At 43.5% G+C, this 12,391-nt stretch overlaps 1 protein-coding gene across 2 annotated transcripts in view; it reads right to left on the reverse strand.

Moving 5' to 3' along the window:
* Positions 1-381: 381 nt before the first annotated feature.
* ELAVL1 (ELAV like RNA binding protein 1) overlaps positions 382-12,391 on the reverse strand; it is a 32,764-nt gene continuing 20,754 nt past the window's right edge. For both annotated transcript variants that reach the window (XM_044419023.1, XM_044419022.1), the window contains one exon: positions 382-6,889. In XM_044419023.1, the coding sequence (XP_044274958.1) occupies positions 6,565-6,889 (325 nt within the window). In that variant the 3' untranslated portion in view covers positions 382-6,564. The remainder of the gene's footprint in view (positions 6,890-12,391) is intronic.

The raw sequence follows: 12,391 nt of genomic DNA on the forward strand, positions 1-12,391 counted from the left end.
ACCCCTGCACAACTGGTTTTGTACAAAATCACACACATTTGCTCACTGGCAGGCAGAACCCATGGTTCCTGGCCAGAGTGCTTTTTCCTCCTCAGCCATCTATGTGATCCCTCTGCTCTTTCCAGCATCCCTCCCTCCCAACTGGGCTTGCAGTACAGTAAATACTCCCCTGGTGGTGTGTTGCCCATGAGTCATGAAGTATTTAGCTTTGTGTCCCTTCCTGGTGCCCAGAACACATCATGTGAGATTCCCTGCAGCGGGGCCAGCTGCTTAAATGTCCAGTGATACAAACCAATACATTATCAGCAGGCAGCTTTGCATGGACAAAAGGCCTTGGGCGTATTTCTGAAAACATCAGGCACTCACAAGACACAAGGGGAATTCAACTGCGATGTAGACATCTGGATAGCAGCGTCATACTTTATTTAAAGTAAACCCATGTTAAAAACAAAGTTTAAATGAAAAAGTGGTACCTGAAAAATAAATTATTTTGATATAAAACAAAATCAATAACTTAAAAACACGCTAAATATACAAAAAATGTCTTAAGCATATATACTGTACAGTATAGGGGGAAAACCGATAAAAGCCTTCTGCTGCACACACAGATGACTTTATAAAAATAAAAGTAAGAGAAAAGAAAAAAGTTACACCAGTTAAAAGGGAAGCTGAGTCAGACCAGAGGTGCCATTTGCAGCCCACTGAACTTAACCGCAAAAGCACAACTTGCAGGTGGCCACCTGCCAAAATGTACAAGAGCTACTTCAAATTATGGGTCAAATAAAAGGTGTGTCTCAATTTGAACATCTTTTCTCTGTTATCTTCTTAAATGATCTTGTGGAAAAAGCTGCTTGTATAGTGAAACCATTTCTTAAAACCATAGAAAAACCAAAGCATTTGTGAGGAGAGTTACCTTTCTTCAGAAATGCGAACACAAATAAGCAAGGGTTAAAGGAGTCGGGGGGGGGGGGATACCATCAGCTTGGCCAGCGGGAGAGGATTAGTATCAAAGAGCAGAACGCCCATCCAACAGAAACAAAACAAACCAAAAACCAAACAAACAGAAATGTCCAGTAAACCTAAGTGTGAAAGCTGTTAGTGGCATGGAATTGGACAAGGCAGTCGGGCTCATGGAAGGTAGCCAGCACCAAAGGTGGATCACCACTGCATGACGAGGGGCTTGTCATGTGGGCATCGTCCCAATTGTCTTGCTTTTCCCTTTGTTTCTAAGTTCATGCACTGGGGAAAATATGCAGCTTTGCTCCGTTTTGAAAATGGATTATCACGCTATGTGTGAAGGCTACAAATAAAAAAGAGCAGATAACATGGACCTGATTTTAAACTAAGAAAGGCAAGGCATGTTTCATGAACTGCAAGTGTCAATGATTTTCTTAAAACTCTGCATTACGGCAAGCGTGTGTTGCCATTTTTAAAGGAAGGAGAACACACTGGGTAGAGGCAGATCACAAACCCCATGGATTTCCATAATGCCGGGGCAGGGAAAGGAGACCCGTCCGTAGCAGAGTCCCTGCACCTAGGCAGCATGCTCCGTTTTTCACGCAGATTCCCTTGGTGGGACTGCTGGGGGGGCTGCGAGGGGCTTTGGGGCAGCTGCCCTCATGGAAGAGCAGGCAAGCAGCTCCTGCCACCACGTGCACCCAAAGAATGCTCGGCACTGCATGTGCAAGGCTCACGGGCAGCATCCCGAAGGCAAATCTTGTCTCTTTAGTCAAAATGGATTTGCTTATTCAAGAACTTCTCCTCCATCGTGATGACTGGGGAACTAAGGTGCAGTCTTTTTTAAACATGCTTCCTCGGCTGTGGGAACCAATGTGCTCACCTACTGGCGGCCTTATGAAAACACACCCATTATTCATAGGAAGCATGAAATCACTGTCAATCATTCCTCTTATAATAATACATCACAAAATGGTTTCCAGCAAATACAAAGCCACTTGGACTTAAGTTCATCAGAAAGCTTTAATACCCATCATTTTTAAGGGTTGAATGAATATATTAATTGGGGAAATCCAAGGATATGAGGACATGTGATTACAGGAACTGTGAAAAACTTAACCTTATCTACAACATTGTGAAAAATGGGCTGCAAGAGGACAGGAGAATGCCCCCTACCCCCACATCTTGCTGGTCTAACAATGGAAAACTATTAATGGCTAATACAAGAGAAAAGGGCATGTGAATGTCAAATGCTAACAGTCAGAAATTTTGGCATTCACTCAACTAGGGAAGGAGAACATTGGCCTTTACTTTGTGCTGGACTGTTAGCAGGTTTCTATAAAACACAGCCACTTGTTGTCTTTTCTTTTCTTCTCAAAAAGGGTTGAGATGATTTGCAAACCTAATTACATTAAGCATTCCCACAGTTGTATCTGTTAAGGAAGTCACACATTTGCAAGTCATCAAAAAGGTAAATTATCCAAGACATAAGGTTAACTTGAGTTTATGCAAAAGGCTACCACACACTGGTTGCCCACTGGGAGAAGTATTTCAGTCATATGAATTTACTTTCTCTGCTAGCATCTTGGTTGGGCATCACAAAATCCAATTAATTGGATTGTATGGAAATTTGGAACACAACGGCTCATGCTTCCCAGCCAACCAGAAATTATATGGTCATGTAAGGTTGACAGGTCAAACATCTCCAGCCTGGACCCTAAAATAACGCAGTTTTCTCACAGAATTTCATGGGTAAAAATGCTTCAGTACTTCAAAGGCAGTAAAAACTGTTCCAGGAGATACACAGTATAGGAACAAATATCTAAGAACTTGTGGAGCAAACAATAACATATCAGAGGATGAAGCCTCCACGTACTACACATACATATCTAACCATTTACATTTTCCTGGACTGTGTAATAAGTTAATATGAAATTAGTTCAGGGACATAGGAGCTGGGCCTGTTTGTCTGCCCAAGAGGGAACCCCATCTTTAGTTCAAAGAGAATCTTAACCTTTAGCTGCAGCTTTTGCAAATGACTTAATTTTTTTCCCAAATACTGAATTTTATTAAAGACTGTTTTAAAAAATCAGAAGTTACCAATCTAATAAGAATATAGCAAAAATAATTGCATCTAGGGAGTGACCATAGATTAACAGCATCCTGTGCCATGATTGCTTATGACTTTTGACTCCTGATGAGATGGTCAGTCATATCAGATTCTGAAAGGGATTTTCAAGGCAGTTTTGTCACAAAACATGTTATTATCTGGAGCTCCCAGCAACATTTCTTGGAGGTTGCCAAGTTCAAGAGCTGAGCAATTTCCCAAGAACTGTAAGAGGCCCAAATGCAGGCTGAGCAGAGTTGAATGAGCAAAGACAGCAATCAGTAACCAGTCACGATTGGGGGTGAGGGTGGGGCTTCAGAAAAGACATTTATGGGGCTAGGGCTGATGGGCATATAGAGAAGCTGTGAGAGGCCTAAACCACACCACACGTGGAGGCCCCTGACAGCCAAAGCCAAGCTACTGACTAGCTACCCTAGCAGTCCTCTCCTGCATCCTTTGCAGAGACTGATGGGCAGGAGCCCAAAGATGACCAGCCCCAAGAGGCCTTCTCTGAAAGCCAACTGGGCACATGGGGAGCAGGAGCAGAGCTGACTAGGCAATTCCTGTCACACTCACCATGCCCGCAGAGGATGACCGCAGAGGTCATCCCACAGAAAGCTACTAAAAGACAAATGAAGGCGATCAAAGAGATGTCACAAAGGTACTTAAGGCTCCAAAGGATGTAAGAAAAATATAATTGCTGAGGAAACACTCTGCACAGCAAGCAAAACATGGCTCTGATCATCACTCAAAGGACTGCGAACTAGCCTCAGGGCAGAGTCCATCATCTTCAGCCCCACAGGGCCTTGCCATGAGTTATTTGGAGACTGTGCCCCATTGGTCTGGCTAGATCCCCAGTGACTGGGATACCAAGTGAAAGCCCCCAGATCTCAGTTCCGAAAACCTGAAAAGATTTCTGGACAAAAAATTGGCTAATCAAAACACAAATGTTCAGAATATGGCATGGGAATCAAAGAAGGGCACCAAGCTCAAGAAGGAACACTCAAGTGCTGTTCCAGATCAGTTAACAGAGACTGATGTATTGGGGCATAAGCGTAAGAAGTACATGCTAGTTAAACACACACACACACACACACACACACACACACACACACACACACAAAACCCTAAACCAGCAGAAAGGTCCACTGAAAATGTTCTCCAAACTCATCCATCTGGTTATATGCAAGGAAAAAAGTGAAACTTTAATAAGTTTGATTTGGTGAATGGCTGCTAGAAATTATCAAAGATGATTCACAAGGATAATATTTATCCCAAGGAAGAGGATCTGTGCACTTCACAGAAGCAGTGCTTACCAGAAAAATTCAAGAAATGCAATCCAGATCCTGAACCCAAGAAACAATACCTGGCTAAGAGAAAACCTCCCAAGTCCTTAATGGTGCAGTAGGAGCATGACAGCTGGACTGCTATTTGGAGCAACGCTCAGCGTCCTACTGTTGGATGGATGAAAGGAGAAGGGTTAGTATCTGGAGGCTGCCTTCGCACTGCAAAGGAAGAGCTCTGCTGAGACACGGATATTTAGAACTTTTTTCTTCCTTCTTCAAAAATGCAAAACACAAGGCTGCAAAAGCAGCAGCAGTCAACAGAAATGGAAGTTTTGGCTCCGACGAGCATCAGATGTGAAGGACGACAGCTTGCAGGTCTGGATGGATCCTGGAAAGCCTTCAGGATCTCTTTCTGCTGGTAGGGAGATCTAAACAACTGTACAGGCACTGGGGGAGAGGCTGCCTGCAGATATCCTTGAAGGGCACACGGCCCTTTGGCCATCAGGGTGTTGCTTGAAGCCTCAGAGCCAGGGAAGACTTGGATCAGGGGCTGAGCTGGGGACCAGCAGAGCCCACATAGGCCTGGCACGGTGCTCAGCAACTGCCAAGATGAGCTGGGAGGCACAGCCATGGCAGGGCCCTGGAAGGTGAGACCTGGCAGAGCTCATACAAGATGGCCTACCAAATGTGATGCACGGCAGGCTTCAAATCCTATTCAAATGCTAGGACTGGAACAGATTTCCCCTCAAGCAAAAAAACTGCTGCCTGAACTATACAGCAACTATACACGTTGCTGAAAAGCCAGTTTAAAGTACAAAGCCCCTTCACAGCTGATAATGAACCCTCCGACTGCAAAACCTCAAGCATTGCACAAATGCTTTGTGTATGTAAGCCTGGCTTCATTCTGGTAAGGTGACCGCAATGTTATATTGAAACACCAAATCAATCCTATTGGGAAAAGGACTGCTGTATCTTTTCCATGTTGTACACTGTGCAATATGGAGTGGGGGGAAAATTAAAATAACAAACCAAAACAAAATTTGAGCAAAACCAAATCAAATTTAATTGGTCTTAAATGCAAAAGTAAAAACAAACAAAAACACAAAAAAGCAAAAGAAAATTAACAGAACTCAAAGTTTCAAGGCAGCCTGAAGAAAACTTTGGGGATTAATTAAATCCTTAAGTCTACAAAAATCAAAATTTTGTCTCTCTTAAATCTCTAACTTGCACGTTTTAATGTACATTTCTGCTGAGTGTTCAATATGTAAAGCTATTTGTCAGAAGAAAACCCCTATCGAAATAGGAAAAAATGATCTAGTACTTATTAGAAGGGATGCAAAATATTACAATGCTCAAATGTTCGTAAGTTTTATAAAAAAAGAAACCTAAGAACTCAGTAAGTCAAACTAAAAAATCTTGATTAACACGTTTGGTTTACCAGAAAGTTAATGCACTGGGATTAGCTACTTGCAGATAATGACTTTGAGCAAGTGGCAAAAGTGGGTTTGGAGTTTCTGGTTTCACTCTGAAATATCCCCAGAGTCTCTCTGAAACTCTTTGGTCCTTTCGTATTAGAAACTGGGCTTTTGAAGGAAAAAAGAGGATTTTTTTCTGTTTGTCATTTTGTCTATCAATCAGCTAATTTGGTCAATGATATTACAAAATGCTGGCATATTCTCATTCACCAGACCTTCCTTCTCTACAAATTAAGTGCAACTAATAAAAAAGCAAAATTTCCTAACTAAAACTTCAGTTTCCAAGCTTTGTGTCCCAGATTACCAGGAGTATGCTATTCTAAAGCTTGAATGAAGTCCCAGTCTTGGCAAAATCCAGTCAGTAAAATCAACAGTGGTCTCTTAAGGGACAGTATGCCTGATAATTTCACTGCCAGCCCAAAGAGGTCGATATCATTAATTTAGATTTTGGTGCTCAAGGACTGATCATGAAGGAAAATAGAAAACTAAGAACATCGCAGAACTTAAAAAAAAAAAAAACAACAACAACCAAAACCCCAAAACATTTGAACATGTTGGTGGCATCCCAGAATATAAAACCCCTTTCCACTTCTCATTTTAGACTAAAGACAAACAACTTTGTGAAAATTGGCGCAAAAAATGAGTTGTACACTAACCGAAACAAACAAAAAAGATTTCAAACTTTTCCGTCACTCAATTATCTATTCCATACAAAAAAAAAAAAAAGCCACAAGCGAAGTTATTTGTGGGACTTGTTGGTTTTGAAGGAAACCTGCAAGATTTTGTCCCCCAGCCGGTAGCCGTTAAGACTCGCTATGGCCATCGCGGCTTCTTCATAGTTTGTCATTGTCACAAAGCCAAAGCCTTTACACTTGTTGGTGTTGAAGTCGCGTATGACTTTCACATTAGTCACCGCACCAAAGGGGCCAAACATCTGCCAGAGGATTCCCTCATCGGCATCTTGGCCGAGGTTGTAGATGAAGATACACCAGCCCGAAGAGGAGTTTCCTGGGACATTTACACCAGAAAGCCCACTCATGTGATCTACACCCATAGGAGAGAACCTAGCAAATAAAAAAGCATACAATAGTTCAGGTAAACAAAACAACAAAACAAAAAAGTCAGTTCAATCAAGCAAAAAACTCAACAGGGAATCAAGATTAGGAATACGGGGTGAGGGGCATGTTCAGGCATCCGTCACTGTCTGTGGAGCAGGGCACTGGCATCCCAGAGTATGCAGAAGAGAAGGCAAAAACGAGAGAGCACACTGGCTTTCATGGACTGGAGCTCGCTTCTTCAGAGGCATGAGTTGTGTCCTCTGCTTGCAGAGGAATAGGTAGCAGGGGCGGGAATAGCCAAGTACGTTCTCACCCACCATCAAAGGTGACAGCATTTACATTTTCTGCTGCATGACACTAGCATAAATACCTGCAGCACAAATGAACCCCATGGTTCTGTGAAGGGCTGTGGGAAAGAACCCAAATGGTCTGTGCGCTTCTTTCACTTCAAAAGAGCACGTAGCCTCACTGTCACCAAAGCTGCAACTGTGACCAGATTGTGGGGCTAAGTACTTGGGGGACGCCACCACTTGGAGCTGAAGTTTGTCCATGACAGAAGTGAGCTCCAGTCCACAGAAGCAAGTGCCACAATCGGTCTACTAGCCTTTACTGTGTCTCTCTGCTGTTTTTGCTGCACTCTGCTAGCATGGCTGCTCCATCTGGCACTGGGATCAACCAGGAACACCTCCTCCTCAGGTGCCAGTGGGGGGTACAAGAGCAGGGCAAGGCACAAGTCACTTTCGGGCTGCTCCGCTCCATATCAGCCAGGCCTGAGCAAGGCTCTCCTGAAGGCTGAGCCCCCCTGCATTGCACTGCCGTCAGCTGGGCCAGGGGAGTACTTCTGCTAAGCCTCCCTGAGCAAAGGGGTGTGTGCTAAGCCACGGGGGGTGGCCGCTGTGCCATCTTCGAGGGCCCAGGAGGAGCGCCTGCACTGCAGGCAGCACCACGTGGCCTGAGACACAGAGGATGCCCAGCAACGGCCTTTGGAAGGACCAAACTTTTGGTCCAAAGTGCTCGCTGCAACGTGGCAGAACCATGGGAAATGACCATTTAAATGAAAGGAACCGGGTGACAGGGACAGGAAAGGTAGGGGTGGCACTCTCAGTCTTCCTTAGCAGCCCTAACCCCAGCAAGCCTTTCCCAGTAGTGGATTTCTGTACAAGTGGATTTCTCCACCTATTTTGGCCACTTATTTCCCCTTTCTCCCCCTGCTGAGAAAAGAGGGGCACCGTGCAGCATCCCACTGGGTTTGGCCCATGGAGCTTCCCCATCCTCTTACACATCGCAGCAAGAGAATCCTTGTGCACAGGCGCTTGAGGTGACCTGGGTCGGGGAGAGGGAGGCACCTCTTGCCAGAAAATGAATGGGCTTCATTACCGGAACAGGTAATGAAGGACTATTGTTCTCCTACAGAAACAATGCCGTTTTATGAGATACTTGGGGGCGGGGGCTGGCAGAGCAGATCAGGCTCTGGCTTCTCAGGGATCAGTCTACATTGTGCTTCCTAAGGGGGGAGGAAGGGCATTTACTTGGGAGGTGCCAGGGCTATGCGATAAGACCATATCTCCAGATCACCTCGTGAGGCTGGGCCCCATTCAGATGATCCTCCAATCCTGGGTGTGGAGCATGCTGCGCAAAGCTCTCCTCTTGGTTCCTTCACATGGCTTCGCCTGCATTTCCTATTCCATGCAAGCCATTTTACCACAACAGCCAAGCTGACGAGACCGTTGCTGGTGTTCCACCTCCAAAGCAGGTGATCCCTAACTGGAAAGGCAAGTGCCAACCACCGTTCAAAGCACACAGCCTCGTGGCAAATGGCAGCTCACAGAGAAGGGAAAGGCAGGGAAGCTGCAAGCGCACACAGCTTGGTCAGGATCTGCCACACCACAGTTTGGCACACCATCTTCAGTGAGCCCCCAGTTCTGACCCTGAACCTGTTGCAGACATTCTTTGGAGACACTGGGAGGTGAAACTGGCAAAAATGCTCTTACACAGTTTTAGCACAGTAGGGAGAATCATCACCTCACACGAAGAAGCTGAGTACAGGCAGATAGAAGAACATGTATTTATTTAACATGTGACAAGAATTCTAAGACAAGAATTCTGAAAGATGCCCAGCTGACTCCACACTTTAGGAGAATGAAAATAATAATTAAAAAACATGCAAAGCTTTACTGAAGAGGTAACTGCTAGAAAAGATTTACAACAAGCATTGTGTGAAAAAGGAGCAAGGACTTTAAAAAACAAAAACAAAAGAAGAAAGAAGAAAAAAGACACATAAGCAAGTGAAATAAGAAATCCAAAAGTCAGGAAAGGGCCATCTTTACAATATGGCTAAATTTTTCAGAAGTGTCTCTATATCTAGCAGTGATTAACTAAATCTTCAAAAGGAGGCCACTGACCACACTTGGGAGAACAGCAAGGGGCTGAATGAGGCTTCCACGGATAAAATAGTGTGCTAAAATATACACATACCAATGGTATCACTTTTATTTAAACAATGGCCAAAAAAACAAAAACAAAACCCTTTAATTACTGTGTATTATCCAGTTTAACAGGTCACAAACTGCTAATTAATACAAACGGATGCATTAGTGGTTATCTGTGGCCTGATCTGGACTATTAATAAGGAACTGTAAGCCAACTAAGTGCTGCAGAATCTGCAGCCTAGGAGACCCTGGCTGGCCAATCAGATTCCTCTCAAAAGAACAAACTGTAATGGAGGATGCTGTATGCCTTACTGAGGGTTGTCATCTTCTGCTTATTGTACCGAGGAGGGACTTTCAGAGCTTGTAGGGTAGAATGCTTGGTGCTGATATTTATGTAGCATTTGATGATTAGCAGTAATTACTGGCTGTTTTTTAGTTGTGTTGTGGTCTAATTCATCCAGAAGGCACCAGGCTGCCTTAGGAAATTTTCAGGGGAAGGCCAGCAATGAAGGTCAAGTGTGCCGAGTCCCAAGGGTCTACAGGTAGTGGCCTGGCTTCTTAGCTAGCCTGCTTCTTCCACCTAGTTTAAAGGGGTCTTGAGCAGACACAAACTGGAAACGGCTGTCCAAGACCCCAAAGGAACTTCTACTAGGCCAGAGGATAGATTCAGTGGCCATCAACAGCTTGGTAACCTCATGGGAAAATTCTGGGTGTGCACTCAACCACATGAAGGGGTACAACGGACCTGATGGAGGAAGGGCTCAAGGTAATGAGCTTTGTGATCAGCGTCCTCAACAGGCAAAATCAGCAGCATCACAAAAGGAGAGACAGAGGGAGTTCTCATCAAACAGGCAGCAGAATGGTGCTGCCAAAGCCTTGGCTGCAAGCTGGACCAGGGCAACCAAAGACTTTGCCAGGCGAGAACAGATCGTAAAGCTGTAATTCAGCCTTCCCCAACCTTGTGCCTTCCAGGTGTGGTGGATTGACTCCTGTCTGGGGATGATACAACTTATCTGGAGAATTTAGGGTTGGGAAGGGAACTGGAACAGATATTAAGAATCAGACGGACTGCCATCTTTTTCACTGGCACTATTATGCTCCCTCTCATCAGCTCCAGCCTTCCCATTCAGGGATAGAGGTGACACAGGCATACAGATTAAACTGATCAAACAAGTATCATCTCATAAATCTCGGAGGTATGTGAGCCCAGCAAGCAATATTTTAAACATTTAAAGAGAAGAATTAATTTTTTAATTTCCATTTTAGAAACTGAACTTTATTGGTGCTTTATTCAAAGTGCCACTGTTAACAAATTGAACTAGCGCTTTCAGAGTCAAAAATATAGCTGTTTGTGGAACAGCAGTTAAAGGGATGAAGATTTGCCAAAATTGTGAGAGAGCTGGACAGAAAAAAAAGAGTCTGGTGCCGAGTTAATATGGCTGCTAGTAGTCTTAGGCTGATATACAGCTAATGCATTGATCTTGGCTGTGTGCACCTTTCTCAGAAGAAAGTTCTAAAGAGTTCAGTGGGACTTATTACCTAGCAGGTTGTAACAGCTGTGGGCATGAGTGACAGGCTTGTTTTGGCTGGGTAAGTACACATAGATGGGTTTGGGATGCAAGGAAGGAATGCAGGAAGGTTCCAGAGTTATGCTGGTAATGCCTCTGTCTTAACAAAAAGGGCATCATGTGACAGATAAAACACACTAATTTGCAACTGCAACTTGATCTTGGGCAGGGAATCTCTATTTTTTATTTTTGCATGTAATATGCATCCTTGTATGTCATCTCCTGTCTCAAGTCATTGATCTAGCTCAAGGTGAGCAACTTGTGGCCTTTCAGATGATTTGGCCTACAGCTCCCATGACTGCTCACAGCTGGCTTTGTGGGCAAAGGCTGGTGGGAAGTTGTACACTCAATGCCTGGTGAGAACCACACCCAGCCCACACCTGAGCTAGCTGAACAGCACAGAGCTCCTTCCCAATTTAGGAGTCCATGTTTAGTCTTATTCTTTTACAGTTTAATAGAGGCACATATACAAGTTTCCGTAGATAGACAAGAAGCTGAAAAGCTGTGCTTCCTTTACCTGCACAGGACTATGGCATTCTTCCCTGCTGTGCATGCAATGGGCAACAAATAACAGCTTTTTCTCCTTTTTAAAAACCCGATTTGTGTATAAAATTTGTGGTTTTGTTTGGGATGTTAACCCACAAAAGAAAACGTAAAATGTCTGCTTCAGGAATCTCAAACTGTGGACGAGATGCAACCACCAAACACAGATATTAGATCTTGGGCCACAGTTCTGCAGGCATTAGTGCAATTTATTTTTTTTACTTTATTTTACTGGCCTGTTTCTCTCCTCCCTATCTTAAAACCTGCAATTTTTAAAAATAGTTTTGTCAGCAGCTCAAAAGAATAGTTTTGGTCAGAAAAGCAGAAGGAATAGCTTTTAAAATAACAACAGAAAGCCTTAAATTTAAAAAGATCCTTTGGCCATATTTAGACTATGGGAGGAAAGGGGATTTATAGGCTTAAGGTTACTGTTTAACCAAACTGGAATTGTGCCATTTACAGAAATATGCATTGCAATGAATACAAGACCCCATTCTTCCAGTAATGTAAAAAATCTTATCTGTTGACACATTTATGAAGCATCAAATCAGACAGTGAAATTTTCAATCTTTATTAACTGGGGAAAGAGGGCCTAGAGGGCTTTTAATCCCCTATTTAAATAAATTTCTACTAGGGAAAATTAAAGATAAATCTGACAGAACAAAAAATAAGAACAGAAATGGACATCAACAGCAATTACTGACATAGCTTGGGAATACATATTCAATAGGGGACAAAAGCACCCCACTGTCACTGATTTTGAAAGTATTTCAGAACTCTCTAAAGTTATACAGAATGTACATTTTTTAAAAAATCTAATGGAAGAAGTTGGAGGTGCAATTGGGACCAAGCTGATGGGTTCCACGTGAACTGTCAAGAAATATTGGGAAAAAGTTGGTTAAAGTAATAATAAAAATCACTGGATACAGATTTACATCGAACCCTACTGTGACCCCTCTGAGGACAGT

The sequence above is a fragment of the Varanus komodoensis genome, unplaced genomic scaffold (assembly GCF_004798865.1).
Source record: "Varanus komodoensis strain SLA01 unplaced genomic scaffold, ASM479886v1 scaffold99, whole genome shotgun sequence".
In the NCBI taxonomy this organism is placed as follows: Eukaryota; Metazoa; Chordata; class Lepidosauria; order Squamata; family Varanidae; genus Varanus; species Varanus komodoensis.